The sequence below is a fragment of the Rhinopithecus bieti genome, unplaced genomic scaffold (assembly GCF_001698545.2).
Source record: "Rhinopithecus bieti isolate Rb0 unplaced genomic scaffold, ASM169854v2 scaffold_10657, whole genome shotgun sequence".
NCBI lineage: Eukaryota > Metazoa > Chordata > Mammalia > Primates > Cercopithecidae > Rhinopithecus > Rhinopithecus bieti.
Window position 1 is genome coordinate 461,429 of NW_016806691.1, and position 17,022 is coordinate 478,450.

Here is a 17,022-nt window from a genome sequence, read left to right on the forward strand (position 1 = left end):
ACCTACTAAATCAAACTCTCTAGATGTACAGCATAGAAATGTGCACTTTGACAATCAAAGAATATAAACAGCCAATAGAACGAGTTGTGAAAGAACATTATTCATTTTAGACAAGTATCACTAGATGCAAAATTTGAACAAATTAAGTCACCACAAATGTGAATACTAAAAATAAATTACTTAGGAAAGGAGAAGGCTATTTTGAAATTAGATGACTAATTCATGGCAGAAAGCCAAATACAAGTTCTCATTAAAATAATTACCAAAGTCAAAACTTACCTTCCCTCCAGCTTGGCCCCGTACTGCAAAACAAAATAACGTTGATTCTTCTGCATTTCCTTCCATCTTAAACTGTGCGAAGCTAGCTGCATGTCCTTCAATGGGCTGAGACACTTTCCTATCTACAGAATATAGCTGCATAGCTCCCACCACACGATTTTGCTATAAAGGATCAAAGAGAATAATGTTTGGAGACCCATAAACCAAAAACTCTCAGATTCATCAAGTAATGAAATTATTAGAATGCTTTGTCATCTTTAGCAGGATTTATAATTATTTGTTACTTCATCTCTCAATGTAGATTTGATACTTCTTAACTTAAAATCAGCCCCAAACATTATCTTGTTAAAGCTTAACATTAATGTTTAAAATGTGCCTCATATACATCTTAAACAAAAAGGTATAGAAGCATTCATTTTGCAGTAAATACTCCATAATAAATCCCAAATCATTCTTACAGAAACTCAATTTCTACCCAATCTCCACAGAAGAGCTCAAAACGCTTGATAAGAGCATTCTGAAATTATATGTCAGTATAGCAAGGGAGCGAGGAAGGAAGAAAGGAAGGAAGGAAGGAGGAAGGAGAAGAGAAGGGGTGGGAGGGAAGAAAAAAAAAGTCTTCCAAAATAAGTGAAATTCAACAGGATTGAGTATAGAAAGACCTAATCTCAAAATAAAACTGCATTCTAGGCACCACAGTTTTCTAAACCTCTTCTTTATAAAAAACTAGTTAAAATGTTACCTGTGCAGATATACCAGTCAGAAGTAACCACTTTTGTTTTGCATCTGTACGGTAATTGATAATCTGGCACCCTGCAAGGCTAGAATGGCGATCAAACATTTTCACTGGCTGAGACTCTCCTTCCATACTCCAGTGATAAACTGCATTATCCGTAACAAGAGCAACCGTATTCAAAGAGATCCATTTCCAAAAGGTGACATCATCAGTCATAGTATGAGCCTTCATTTTACTTTTCATTTCAATGTTAAAAATCTGAAGAGTTTTCCCAGCTAAAACAAAATCAAGAATTATAAATCATTAAAAGCGTAAAGTTTAGAATGAATACCTACCTAGACTAGCTCTGTAACTTCCAAACAAAAATAGTTCTATTACGAGACTAATAACTACAAGAGTTGCATCAATACAGCAGCAACCATTAAAGAGGTAACAGCTAAGATTAAGCAATCTACATCTACATTTTAAGCAAAAACTATATTACCTCTAATAAACACACTTTAAACAGATAGTATGACTTCCATGGAATCCTAAATCCCAACTTAAAGTAAGTCTAATGAATAGTTTTCTTAACAATAATTGAAAACAAAGCTGTCACCTTCATACTTATAATTAAGTATGTTTACTTTACACATAAACTTAGTTGCATGGACACAAGACAAAGCAACTCTGATAACAAACACGTGGGGGAAAGAAAATGTACTTTTTTAAAAGCAGTCATCTCTCATCCAAATAAATCTTGTGGAAACTGCTTTTTACAAAGAGGATCTGCTTCAATTCTGTCTTGTTGCCACTAGCACATAAGAGAAGTGCATGCTACATTTAACTGGCTTAAGATAACAAAGGGAAGGTAGAGGTGCTGGAGGAAAAGGAGAGGGAGACAAAGGAAGAGGATAGTTTCAGATGCTGTTAATATACTGGAGGTAAGAACAAAGTTCAAGCTTCATCCAACTAAGAAAGCAAGCATTTAGTTAAAAAAAGGATGAAATTTGCCTTGAGTGTTAAGAGTCACCAAGTCAGATGCAAAGGCTTGTACTTGTAATTTGAAATCCAACAGTTCAAAATGTGATTTGGTATAAATTAATAGAGGCCAAAGTCCACAACTATCACTAGGCTATCATGATTAGTCTTTAAAGATTAAGAAAAACACCATTCCTGAGACACAGAGAATCTGGCTCCTGAAGGACCAAAATTTTAAGATTCAGGTGCTGGGGTGACACAGAAGGGGGGCAAAACATACAGCTTTGTACTACAACCCTCCTTACTACATGTGCAAAAATTTCTTTCATAAAATGAAGAATGTTATTCCCATCCCACACAGTATGTAAACCACAACCAGACTTGAAAAATTGTGAGAGTTACAGTCCTGTTTATAAAAAGAAGCCAAGAGGTTCAAAACTGGCTTCAGAGGGAAGCAGGATTTTGGACTGACTAACTTTCCTTTGCTGCCTTCCTCAATCCTCAGATTATTCGGGATTGGAGTATATATATAAGTAGAGTGGTTTGGGGAGGGGGACGAGAGATGATAGCGTGACTCCATAGTGCAGACATATAGGGACAAATATATGATGCTATTGTACGATGCTCCGAAAATATTTTCAATGTATTCTTTTCATAGAACAGGACAATAACTAACACAATCTAATTTAGGATAACTCACCATCTGCACACATAAGAAAGCGTTAAGAAATGTGATAAGATAACAATAACATTAAAAATAGAAAAGAATTTTGGCAAAATTAAAATTATGGCCTTTTAATAGAGAGGTATGGGAATTGCTAGGGACCTGAATTTAAATTCTTTAAAGAGTCTGAAGGAAGCTTAATACCCTAAATAGAAGTAACAGAAGTAAAACACTTACTGTCACAAAACATCTGGTCCTATGTGAAAGCTGGACGATTTTTCCTCGAGATGAGATGAGCTTCTATCTTAGATATGTGATAGTGACATGTGTTTGAATATGCTAGTCCTACCCAACCCTATTTACTCTCCAACTAGTATTATTACTACATACAAGTTTAAATCATGTAAAGCAAAGTCAAAGTTCAGCATCTCTAACAACTCAGTCACAAATTTATCAAGAAATTACCGGGAACTTGAACTTTTCTTCCTTCTATCAAAATGAAAAACAAAGCAAAAAATAGGCAATCGAATGCCTTTTAAGAGTCAGTTTTCACCGAGCCCTCTTAAAAACATTTGTTTTAATGGGTCAATTAGTCTCATTCTAAAGTTCAAAGGAATACAGGCTCCCTGACAGTCTAAGAGTCTTTGAACTCTGTTTATTCTAAACTGCACAGTTCCCTTGTTGGGACAATTAAAAAGTTAGTCTGAATAAACTCAAATACCCTTCACTCAAGAGCTTTAATATTCACCTAAATACAAACACACTTTAAACAATTACTGTAAATTCAAGCCCTTTCTCGAACCCAATAATCTAAGTGAAACACAAGCCTGAAGTATAAAAAAAAGCACAGAATCAAAGGCAAGTTTATTATCAAAAAAATTCTGCAATGTTTAGGTGCTAATATTAGTAAAGTATGTTCTATTCCAGAATATGAATCACTAATTTGTTTCCTCTGTAGAGAGATATGTTTAGCACAGTCTTATACCAAATACAAAATATAAATGCATTTATTCTAAAACTTAAAATTATTCTAAGTAGATCTATGTTAAGATATTCCATAGATACATTCCAAGTAAAAGTCATTAAAGTGGTTTAAATCAAGTTCGGTATCAGCAGATCAATTTTCTTTAACCAAATTTAATCAATATACTTAAAAAGGTAAACTCTAGTTATTGGACTTGCATAAATACATAGGAAGAGTTGGCTGGGCGTGGTGGCTCACGCCTGTAATCTCAGCACTCTGGGAGGCTGAGGCAGGCAGATCATGAGGTCAGGAGTTTGAGACCTGCCTGGCCAAAATAGTGAAACCTCATCTCTACTAAAAATACAAAAAAACTAGCCAGGGGTGGTGGCAGGCATCTGTAATTTCAGCTACTCAGGAGGCTGAGGCAAGAGAATCACGTGAACCTGGGAGGCGGAGGTTGCAGTGAGCCAAGATCGCGCCATTGCACTCCAGCCTGGGCGACAAGAGTAAAACTCCGTCTCAAAAAAACCAAAAAACAAACAAACAAAAAAACAAACAGGAAGAGTTTTAAGAAAAACCGACAATTTTTTATACCTTTCAGTGCAATTACTTTGCTAGCTGGATTCATGATGGCGCTGTCTGCTGAAATTGGTCTTCGAATTGGATTACTTGGGTCATTCATATCAATGATTACCACCTGGGCCTGCTCTCCTACTTTTTCTCTAATGCAGATGAATTTGTCAGACTCCATAGTCAGGGTACTGAAGCCAATGTTTGCTGGGTTGATACCCAGGTTCTGGAGCTAGAAAATATAATAATAAACCATGTTACCAAGTGGATTCCAAAGACTTGACATTCACATATGCTCATCAACACAAATACTCACTTAACATTAATGCTTCAAGGTCACAATAACATCTACATTATGTTAATTAAAGTGAGACTATTAATAGCCAAGTATTGGACCTTCTCTTCTTCCAACAAACATGGCATTCAACTGTTTCAAAGAAGAGGTAGAACAAATACAGATGAAGTTAAAGGACAGAGCAATATCTGCAAGGTAGCATTCATGGTTCAAGCGATTTGAGGTAATTGAGTTTCTTGATTTATTTTAAGACCTTGGAACTACTGGACCAGTCCTCTCTTACCCCGCTTAACATGTAGCTATTATTTGTTCACGCTTCAAGAATCTGAAAAATTAAGTTACAAGCATAAAAAGATTTAAAATGTCACAGAGTTCTTGATCTAAATAAAGGAACTTGAATAGCAAGAGCAAACAAGTTCTAATTCTGTGCAAAAAGTGCCAAAACAAAGATATGTAAGAGGGATCTTGTCAAAGGCTACATAGCTAAAGCAATGTGTTCAAAGGAGGCAGGCGAGATAATTCTCAATAGAAAGAGCGTGTGGTAAAGCACAGAGATGTAAAAGTGTGGTTGGCTAAGGGAACTACAAGTACTTTTCTAACAATATCGGCTTGAGGGAGTACAGAATTAAGGTTAGAGAGATGAGCAAGGGCCAGACTGACAAGCTAAACATACCTCAGTAAGAATCCTGAGTTTATTCTACAGGCAAAGGGAGCTACTTAAGGATTTTAACAAGGAAAATAATGGAATTAGATTTGCTTTGTGTACTCAGAAAATACTAAAGTATCTGCTAAACAAATATAGAGGCTCTAAAGATGGTAGGTCTTTGCAAAACAATTAAGCATGTAAGAACAAAAGTCACTAGTTACTAGGAGGAAATCTCTACCAGAGTAGGTTATTAATACTCTGGGTGACTAACTATGGTGTAACAGATTAAGTCCTACTAAAAGAAGCTACAATGGAGGCTTTATTTTATTAACCTTGGCCAGACTAGTTTTATCCCCCTTTCCTCCAAGGATAATATAATAAATTCACATGGTACAAAATGCACACACACACCAGAAAAGAAAAAGCATGGGAAAAAAAATCAAGTCTTTCTGTCACCCTTGTCCTCTAGCAATACAGTTTCCCTCCACAGACACCACCACTGTCATTATTATCTTATGGACTAAACCAGCCAAGTTAACTGTATTTTATTTAAATTCGTTTGTCAAACTCTTCTGCTAGTAGTGCTTAAACATAACCAGGCCAGGCTCTGAATAAGATATAAGAATACAAGGCTACATTTTGCTTTCTCTTCACTCTTCTATCTCAATTACTGCTGGTATTGAGTTATAAATGTTATAACTCAGTTATAAAGTGTAGTTACAGTAACTCCGTTACTGAATACAGGGGCAAGGAGTCAAACAACTGTCTAACCATTAATACAAACATCGTAATAAAGTAGAAGATTAACCTGCTTTACAACCTCAAGTATATGCTGTAATGCAAGGCAAATACACTAGCTTTAAAGTATGTAACTTATATTTACTTATAGTAAAGGCTTATAAACCATTAATTTTAACTTCTTCCTGACTTTAACTTTTCTTTTGAGCCAGGATCTCACATCTATTTTTCTGAGTAGAGGGTCATTAGACTCGTTAAGTTTAATTGATAATCAGCCTTTCAATAATTGAAGAAAACATTCCAGTGGGCTCATAAAGTTCATAAAGCTATATACCTAAAAGCAATTAAGTTATCCTGTAAGAATCCTAAGCTACCCTGTAAGAATTCTATGTTTCTAAGTCTCTACCAAGCCTTCACCTAAGGCACTGAGTTTCACCTGTCACAGTTTAAGTCCCACAGTGTTTGAGGAAGTCGGAGTAAAAATAGTGTTAGTCAAATAGTGAAATTAAATTCAAAACCACGAAAGAAAGTAAACCACAGACACTACTAACTGAACCCCAAATGATTCTAACAGATTCCTTCCTACTCCTCAACTTCAGAGGCATGTGGAAGATGACTTTAAGAAAACACTATCAGAAAATAAATAGGAGGAAAAAGGAAAGTCAAAAACTTGTGTTTCCAATTCCTTGTTAGATCCCCAGAAAAGAAGCAGTAAGAAAAACACGTTGCATCAGTCAGCAATTACCTTCAGCCTCAGGGTGTTTTACTTGTAGAAAAAAAACAAAGATTTGGCCTGGCACCTTGGTTCACACCTATAATCTCAGCACTTCAGGAGGCTGAGACGAGAGGATCACTTGAGCTCAGGAGTTTGAGACCAGCCTGGGCAACACAGTGAGACCCCACCTCTGCAAAAACTTTAAAAATTAAGTAAATAAAAGATCTGGCTTTAAAGGGACAGAATTGCCTGCAACCCTAATCTATGTAATCCTTATATTACTTTCTCAAACACATGCTACCAAGAGAGCTATGCATATATATTTTTGATCTCCTTCAGGAATGTATTGGTACTACTCAAAATACTCCATGTGGAATAGACATAAATCCTTTATTTAAAAAATGCAAAATTAAACAGGAGGCAAGTGACAAACTTTTTTTTTTTTTTTTTTTTGAGATGAAGTCTTGCTCTGTCGCCAGGCTGGAGTACAGTGGCTTGATCTCAGCTCACTGCAATCTCCGCCTCCCGGGTTCAAGTGATTCTCCTGCCTCAGCCTCCCGAGTAGCTGGGACTACAGGAGTGCGCCAATGCGCCCAGCTAATTTTTTGTATTTTAGTAGAAATGGGGTTTCACCATGTTGGCCAGGATGGTCTCGATCTCCCGACCTCGTGGTCCACCCGCCTCAGCCTCAGTCTAGACAAGAACAGAAAAGTATCCTGTAACCTGTAATTCCTTCTTTTCCTCTCTCCCTCAACCTCTACTAGTGAATGTAGTGTTATTCTACTACAAATGCAGTTATTAGAAAAACAGTGATATGGGTTACTTCCCTAGGATTTATGTCCCTGTTTGAGTTAAAACACCAGCAAACATGAACATAATTCTAAAGTTCCAAGTTTTTTTTTTTTTTTGAAACTGAGTCTCGTTCTGTCACCAGTCTGGAATGCAGTGGCGCAATCTCGGCTCACTGCAACCTCTACCTCCCCAGTTCAAGCGATTCTCCTGCCTCAGCCTCCCAAGTAGCTGGGACTACAGGTGTGTACCACCACGCCCAGCTAATTTGTGTATTTTTAGTACAGACCTATTCCTATTGGCTAACAGAAGGTTAAATTTGCTTCCACCTCTTCAAATAAGGTAGGTAAGATTGTTTTCCTTACTGATGTTCCTTGCAAATGAGAATGTTTAGAACACTCAGCAATTCTTCCCGTATTTTCCTGTTATATATTCAAAAGAGAAATATGCCAAAGCACACAATAACAGGACAAGTCACTCTCATTAACTGCCAGTCTGGTTTAGGTATACCCTTACAATAGGAACATATAACAGGGTTGCCAAACTATATAACTATGTCTAGTAATATCAATATAGATTAAAACTTTTAAAATGCAACACATTTTAAAACAGGTTTTATTTTCAAAACAGCACATACTAACCATAAAGTATTCTCAGTCAGTTATAAAGGTGTGATGGTATATAAACTATACCACAGAAACTGTTTATTCTTTATTTACTGAGACAGGGTCTCGCCTTGTCGCCCAGGCTGGAGTGCAGTGGTACCACTAAAGCCTCAACCCTCCAAGATCAAGTGATCTTCCTACCCCAACCTCCTCAGTACCTGAGACTACAGGTGCCACTATGCCTGGCTAATTTTTTTTTTAGAGACAGGTTCTCCTATGTTACCTAGGCTGGTATCGAACTCCTGGGCTCAAGCAATCCTCCCACCTCGACCTCCCAGTGTTGGGATTACAGGTATGAACCACTGTGCCCAATCAGAAACTGATTTATAGACTATGGAACTAAGCGCGGATAAAGTCAAAGGACACACACAACATTCTCTATAAACTTGCAGGTATTTTCAGAGGATATATCTGAAATACATGTAGTATATCTGGATACATGTAGTATCCAAACTACAGCTACATTTTATTATCCTCTCAATCTGCAAAATGCCATTAGTGTTGAAGCTGGGGATATTCTATTTTAAGACATGCTTGGAAATTCCTATGATAAAAATTTTTTTTAACTTAAAAGAATTTTAATTTTGCTGTTACAAGAATATGGAGTCAGTAAACTAAGGTCCAAAAAAAGGGGCTTGTTTTTTTTGAATAGTTATCATGTGCATACAGTTAAGCACCAAAATCTCACAAAAGGTTATACTACGAAAAGTCACCCACCCCATCTTTCCAGTAATACCCTTCTTCCCTAAGCAATTAGAGATACTTTTGCATCTCAGAGCTATCCTGTAGCATATGAAAGTATTTCCTCCGCCCTTTTCCAACGGAATGGCACAAGACACAAAGTATACAAATAAACGGCTTCCTTGTTTTTATAGAAAAGCACCCAAACTTTGTAACTCATTTGGTTTCCAGATTAGATTGTGGCCTGCAAGTGGCACCTAAACCTGGATCTAAAAGGTAATTAAATTTATTCCCTATTTATTCTTTAAAACTCTGAAGTACCTTGGAGTTACATGTTACAAATGATTTTAAAATGCTTCCTTTCCCTGGCATCTCCTTCCTTCTCCATTCCAACTTCCATTAACAGGGGGAGGTGGGAAGTAAAAGGTAGGATTCTGTTTTTATAATGAGAAAACAGTACTTCGGCTTCCCCATAATCTAGAGCAGCGGTCCCAAACCACAGGCTGCGGACCAGTATCCGTCCGTTGCCTGTTAGCAACTGGGCCACACAGCAGGAGGTGAGCAGCCAATGAGCAGGCATCACTGCCTGAGCTCTACCTCCTGCCATTTCAGCCGCAGCATTAGATTCTCATAGGCACGCGAACCCTATTGTGAACTGTGCAAGCGAGGGATCTAGGTTGCTCACTCCTTACGAGAATCTAACTAACGCCTGGTGATCTGAGGTGAAACAATTTCATCTGAGACCATCCCACCCCACTCCCACCCCCAACCAGTGGAAAAATTGTCTTCCACAAAACCGGTCCCTGATGCCAAAAAGGTTGTGGACTACTGATCTAGAGAACAGAGGCTGTGTTTATGTTTCCTCATATGAAACATCTGAGATGACATATATCTCAGAGGTGTGAAGATTTAATGTGAATGCAAAGAACAATGCCTGACATCAAACAGCTCAATAGATACTGCCTTTGTTTTGTTTTTTTATTTATTTATTTATTTATTTTCATCCTTGCGCAGGGGCCATGCTAATCTTCTCTGTATCGTTCCAATTTTAGTATATGTGCTGCCGAAGCGAGCACTTTATTTTTATTTTTATTTATTTATTTATTTATTTATATATTTATTTTTTTTTTGTTTCTTTTTTTTAAGAGATAGGGTCTCACTCTGTCACCCAAGCTGGAGTGCAGTGGTGTGATCATAGCTCACTGTATCCTTAAACTCCTGGGATCAAGCAATCCAGAGCTCACTGATATTAACTATTAACATATACAACATATCAGTACTTTAAGCCAGCTCAAGGTTAGCTTTTTTGTATTTGCATTTTATTATCTGCTTAACTCAGCTGTCCATAGGTTGGCTGAAACTCTGGGTGTGAATTTCTTTTAACTACTGATAATAGATTTGTGGTCTCTGGCTGCTTAACTGACTCGGACACTATGAAATGCTTTTTTTTTTTAAATTTGTTTTTGTTGGGGAGGTGAGGAGAAAAGAAAATTACACTTTAGGACTTCCAATTCTTTTTTTTCTGATACAGGGTCTTGCTCTGTGGCCCAGGGTGGAATTCAGTGGCCTGACCATGTGTCACTGCAGCTTCAAACTCCTGGGCTGCTTAATTCAGCTGTCCATAGGTTGGCTGAAGCTCTGGGTGTGAATTTCTTTTAACTACTGATCATAGATTAGCCTTCCAAACAGACGGGACCACTCATACGCCACCATGCCCAGCTAATTTTTTGTTTTTTTTGTAGAGACAAGGTAGCACTTTGTTTCCCAGGCTGGTCTCCAACTCCTGGGCTTAAGGGATCCTCCCGCCTCGGCCTCCCAAAGTGCTGGGATTACAAGCATGAATCACCGCGCCAGGCCAAAAAAAAAAATTTTTTTTTTTTTTTTTTTAAGAAACTCTCAGGTTGGGTGCGGTGGCTCAAGTACGTACTCCCACACTTTTGGAAGCGGAGACGGGCGGAATCATGAGCGTTTCAGGAGATCGAGACGCATCCTGGCTAACACCGGTGAAACCCGCGTCTCTACTAAAAATAACACAACAATTCAGCGGGCATGCGGTGGCAGCGCACCCCAGCGCTGTAGTTCAGCTACTCGGGAGGCGGAGGCAGGAGAATTCGCGTGACTCTGGGAGTCAGAGTTGCAGTGAGGCCAAGATTGGCGGGCACTGACACAACAAAAAAACAAAACGCATCAGCGCTGGGGCGACAGCAGCGAGACTCCGATCTCCAAAAAAAAAAAAAGAAGGAAGAAACTTCAGAAGACACTAACTGAAAGATACAACCTGATCTTCTGGATTTCTGATTTTAAACGGCAACACATTTATCCAGGGACATACAGAAAATATTAAATATCGACTGGTTTTCTGATATTGTTCTTAAATATCAGGGCGCTATAAATAATATAGTAAGAAAATGTCCTGGCGAGATGTGGTGACTCATTCCTGTAATCCCAGCACTTTGGGAGGCTGAGGCAGGCGGATTACCTGAGGCCCAGAGTTCAAGACCAGCCTGGCCAACATGGCGAAACCCCATCTCTACTAAAAATACAAAAACAAACAAAAAAAACTAGCCGGGCATGGTGGTGGGCACCTGTAATCCCAGCTACTTGGGAGACTGAGGCAGGAGAATCGCTTGAACCCAGAAGGCAAAGGCTGCAGTAAGCCAAGATTGTGCCATTGCACTCCAGCCTGGATGACAAGAGTGAAACTCCATCTCAAAAAAAAAAAAAAAAAGAAAGAAAATGTCCTTATTTTCTGAAGATGCAAGCTGAAGTATTTACAGGTAAAATATGATAGCCTGAATTTACTTACAATGTTTAAGCAAAACAAACAAAGACAAGCAAATACAAGACTGGGCATGGTGGTTCACACCTATAATCCCAGTGCTTTGGAGGTTGAGGTAGGAGAATGGCTTGAGGCCTGGAGTTCAGTTCGAGACCAGCCTGGGTAACAAGGGAAGCAGAGGTTGCAGTGAGCCGAGATTGCGCCACCACACTCCAGCCTGGGCGACAGAGCAAGACTCTGTCTCACAAACAAACAAGCAAAAAAACACATTAGCAATGAGACTCAGAAATCTACGTTGAATGCTCATCAGTTTTTAATGGTTTAAACTTTGTTTTTCCTGTCTTGGTTTTGAAAATATACTCCATTTGATTGTAAATATGGAAAATGGAAAGGGAAAAAAGTATCCATCCTTACTTGAGAGGGAGCAAAGAAGCATGCCTAGGTGCTACCTGAAAGGTTAAGGTGATTTAACACACATCAAGTTCTTAATGTGGGAACACAGAGCACTCTATTTGATGAACTTCTAGTTCTGGGACTATGGTATTATAACATAGACTGCTCGTGGTTTTGCTCTTGCTGCCCAGGCTGGAGTGCAATGGTGCGATCTTGGTTCACAACAACCTCCACCACCCGGGTTCAAGCCATTCTGCCTCAGCCTCCCGAGTAGCTGGGATTACAGGCATGTGCCACCGTGCCTGGCTAATTTTGTATTTTTAGAGAGACAGGGTTTCTCCATGTTGGTCAGGCTGGTCTCAAACTCCTGACCTCAGGTGATCTGCCCGCCTCGGCCTCCCAAAGTGCTGGGACTGCAGGCATGAGCCACCTCGCCCAGTCGATATAGACTGCTCTTAAACAGACTGGTTTTGGCATCATGCTACTGTTATATACTCAAACCTTACCTGGGCTAATTTGCTTTGTTCACATGCTCCTAAAGACAGAATGGGGAAACCCTGATACATCAAGGAATCAGGAAACTTAGCGGTGTTGCATGAGCATCTTAACAGAATATATTAGTGATCAAACTATGAAAATATTGTTAAGAGGAGCAAAGAGGCCATGGTCCTATTAATATATTTAATTCAATACTATATACATTAAGAAGGGCAGAAAATGCTAGCTTAAGACATACATCCAAATAAAATCATAATTTTTTCAAGGCCTAATTAAGACATACGACCAAATAAAATCATAATTTTTTCAAGGCCTAATTCTTTAACTACTTAAAGACAACTCTCCATTAGCACCAAGGCGCACTCTAAGCAATCATTCACAATCTATCTGTTTGTGCCTACAGACACCACATAATTAAAGGAGTAAGAGATTTGCTTTGAACATACTAATTTCAACCAGCAGTTCTCACATTTGATCAGTTAAGAATAAACTCATTGGAAATTGGCTTCTCTATAAGTATACTTAAGAGTTTGTTTCCTAATGAACGACCCATAAACTTGTAGTATAACTCATTCACCAGCTATATCAGCTGAAAATCAAAATACATGAAAACCAGTTTATGACAGCATTACTAAGGACTTATGTTTCACAATTATTGCTTGGCTTCACACTTTCCAGATCCTCCTTGTTTCATCTAAATAGGGAAAATGTAAAGGAAGTATGTATGAGCTACTATATTTCAGATGGAGCAATTTTCTGCAAATGAATTTTGTATCTTACCAAGGACTTTAGAAGTGTTACCACTATAGGCCGGGCGCGGTGGCTCACGCCTGTAATCCCAGCACTTTGGGAAGCCGAGACGGGCGGATCACAAGGTCAGGAGATCGAGACCATGGTGAAACCCCGTCTCTACTAAAATACAAAAAATTAGCCGGGCGCGGTGGCGGGCGCCTGTAGTCCCAGCTACTCAGGAGGCTGAGGCAGGAGAACGGCGTGAACCCGGGAGGCGGAGCTTGCAGTGAGCCGAGATCGCGCCACTGCACTCCAGCCTGGGCGACAGAGCGAGACTCCGTCTCAAAAAAAAAAAAAGAAGTGTTACCACTATAGAGTTAATAGGTCAACAATCTGAGAGACCTGATGATATTAGTATGTCATTCTGATACCATTAATCTCTCAATACAAGAATTTTTAAGTCAGTACTTAAAGATTTGGTTAACTTTCTAACCCAAGTATTTCATTAAGCATAATTTCCTTTAAAAGCTCCTAAACATCCTCTACCTTCTCTAGTATCAATTACAGTGAAAAAAGATGCTGACAGCAGTCACTTCACTGAGCCCTTCCTGGAAACTAGCAGAATGTCAAATAAAAACTGCAGCTGCTGTATTCTACAGGAAATAAGAAATGCTGAGAATGCAGCATTCCTTTAGTTCTTCCATCAACAGGATACCAGCCACTCTTTTCTGTAGGCTCCAAAGATTTCAAGCAACAAATAAAAATGCCTTTAACGCTTGCTGTCCCCACACTTAAACATGTAGTTTTTTTCTACTCCATGTCAGCCTTTGAGAGAATCACCGTCTCTTAGAATTTTTGATTCTGGTCACAAACTCCAAATTTAAGCAATATATTCAGGAAGCGACCACAGTTGGAGACAGGTTGTCAGACTATGAGCTTTGGTAAACTACCAGGAGGCTCAAAGACAAAGAATTTTTCCTACTTGTAATCAACTGCTGATTGGAAATTTTCAAAAACTTTATATTTAATGCATTCTTAAAAAAGTAATCCAATAATTACATGATATCAGATCAATTAGGCCAATGTTAACCAAGCTGCAGGGAAATACAGGAGTTTTTATGCCCCAAATCTTGGAGATGGATATGACTTACCAAGATTATGCCCCTGTGTAAATGCAATTCAGCAGCCCAAAACAACCCAACGCTGCCACCATAGCTACATTCAATGGAAGGGGCGAGAAGTTGTGCAGAATATATCCGAACCTACCATTCGAAGAACCAGAAACGGGTTTACTTTGAGGGTTCAAGGCCAGGCACAGTGGCTCATGCCTGTAATCCCAGCACTTTTGCAGGCCAAGGTGGGAGGACCTCTCAAGCCCAGGTGTTCAAGACCAGCCTGGGCAACATGGCGAGACCCTGTCCCTACAAAAAATTAAAAAACTGGCCATGTGTGGTGGTGTGCACCTGTAGTCCTAGCTAGTTGGCAGGCTGAGGTGGGAAGATTGTTTGAGTCCAGGAGGCAGAGGCTGCAGCGAGCTGTGATTGCACCCCTGCATTCAGCCTGGGTGACAGAGCAAGACCTCATCTCAGAAAATATATATAACACTTATTGCTGACTTAGCATAAAGGATGTTACAAATGAATGTAACCAGGCAGACATTAAAGGTTTGGTTTCCTGATGAGAATAAAACGTCTGGACAGTCCCCTTAATATTCAAGTTATAAAGATCCTTGAGAAACTTCATTCTGTGACATAACTTCCCAGCGACTTCACAAATATACATTTAAGTGAGAGCCTAGTATTACATTCCGTCAACCCTATCACTATTGTATATATTCATGTATCTTTCTACCCTATACTGAGGGACCCCAGGAAATTAGACATTATGCTCTATCCCACATTATTCTAGTTAGATCAATTATTTAAAGCACACTCAGCCTACTAGGTGCTACAAGTTATAAGACTAGAACCATTTTATTTTACAATTGGGTCACTAGAGTATTTTCTTTTTTTTCTTTTCTTTTATTGCGATGAAGTCTCGCTCTGTCGCCCAGGCTGGAGTGCAATGGCACGATTTCAGCTCACTGCAACCTCCGCCTCCCAGGTTCAAGCCATTCTCCTGCCTCAGTCTCCTTAGTAGCTGGGACTACAGGAATGCACCATCACACCCGACTAATTTTTGTATTTTTTCAGTAGAGACGGGGTTTCACCATGTTGGCCAGGCTGGTCTCAAACTCGTGATCTCAAGTGATCCACCCACCTCAGCCTCCCAAAGTATTGGGATCACAGGAGTGAGCCACTGCACTCGTCCTGGAGTATTTTCCTGTGAGCTTAAATGCCACAAATACTGTTTTCAAATGAGTGAATGAAATAACTAACAATCAGCATGAGGAGTTACAGATTATCTCAAAATGATTTAATATTAACAAATTCAGGGAGTTCAAATTGACATTAAAATGATTAAACCACCATGGTTTGCTTTCAATTAATACATATTGAGCATCCATTATTTAGCAACTTAACACAAACTCAATATTTTATGTACAATTTTTGTGTGAAATTGTCCCCTTTGCTTATTTTGTGCTGACTGTAACTTTGTCATTACTAGTGAGGAAACAATCTAAGGGAGAAAAAACAGGTTTTAGGCTCTCAGAGGCTCTCTGGGGGTTCAAATTGTGACTCATGTCTTCTAAAAACAAGACACTTTCCATCTCAAAACTATAGACACTGCTTCACTATCTAAAATTCAGGGTTGAAAAACTACTATTACCCTGATTTTTTTGGTCAGGAAGAGGATGTGCCCTAGATGCTTATAGTTTTGGGGTTTTTTTTTTTGTTTTTGAGACAGAGTCTCGCTCTGTCGCACAGGCTGGCATGCAGTGGCGCAATCTCAGCGCAAGGCAACCTCCGGCTCCTGGGTTCAAGAAATTCTTGTGCTTTGGCCTCCTGAGTTTCTTTTGTTTTGTTTTTTTAAATTCATGGTATTACAACTTCCTCAGGCCTGTTCTAAACACTAAACCCTTTTAATTTTGGTTCTTTCAAATTACCAAAGTTTTCTTTCATTGAAAAAAGCTTCCATTCTAATTATTTTGGTTTCTAAAATTCTTAAATTTGTAATCTCTTCTGTCACACACACACCACTTTTACTTAATTCTGGGATTTACTTCTAATTTTTTTTTTTTGAGACAGGGTCTTACTCTGTCTGTCAGGTTTGAGTGCAGTGGCATGATTTCAGCCTACTGCAGCCTCGACTTCCCAGGCTCAGGTGATCCATCCACCTCAGCCTCCCAAGTATATGGGACTGCAGGCACATGCCACCACACCCAGCTAAATTTTGTATTTTTTGTAGAGATAGGGTTTGGCCATGCTGTCCAGGCTAGTCTCGAATGCCTGGGTTGAAGCAATCCACCTACCTCGTGAGCCACTGCACCCAGCCTAAATTAAAAATCTTAAAAAAAAAATCATATTACTCCTTCCACATTGCTGATTCATTCCACAGAGTAGGAATTCCAGTTCTGCTCTTAACTGATTTCAAAACCAATTGTCTCAGTATGTTTTATGTTATTACATCCCATTATCTCCATAGGTCTTTCTGTTCCTTTTACATCAACTTTTGCTGCATGCCACAGATGATGTCAACAATTTTCTAAAGTTTTCTTCTGATTCCATCTGAAAAAAATTTCTAGTATTTCTTCAGATCTCTCCCTAGCTCTGTAGTTTTCCCAATAATCACACATTTAAAAAATTCCTGAGCAGCTACTGTGTGCCCGACACTACACTAATGCACAGAGAGTTCTACAGCAAACGAGACACTCCCTTCCACTCAGTATATGTAACAGGTACACAGCAATTACAACAATGCCACGAAGTTACAGGGATGTATGCCTAGCACAGATACATGTAGGGGTATATGCAGTGT

The 17,022-nt window shown here is 39.1% G+C and overlaps 1 protein-coding gene across 2 annotated transcripts in view; it reads right to left on the reverse strand.

Annotated features, from left to right (window-relative positions):
* The window catches only part of CLTC (clathrin heavy chain), a 76,142-nt gene that overhangs the window by 47,210 nt on the left and 11,910 nt on the right, over nucleotides 1–17,022 (reverse strand). For both annotated transcript variants that reach the window (XM_017877422.1, XM_017877421.1), the window contains exons 2-4: nucleotides 4,198–4,405; nucleotides 1,022–1,290; nucleotides 280–441 (exon numbers count right to left, since the gene is read on the reverse strand). In XM_017877422.1, coding sequence (XP_017732911.1) covers nucleotides 280–441; nucleotides 1,022–1,290; nucleotides 4,198–4,405 — 639 coding nt within the window. The remainder of the gene's footprint in view (nucleotides 1–279; nucleotides 442–1,021; nucleotides 1,291–4,197; nucleotides 4,406–17,022) is intronic.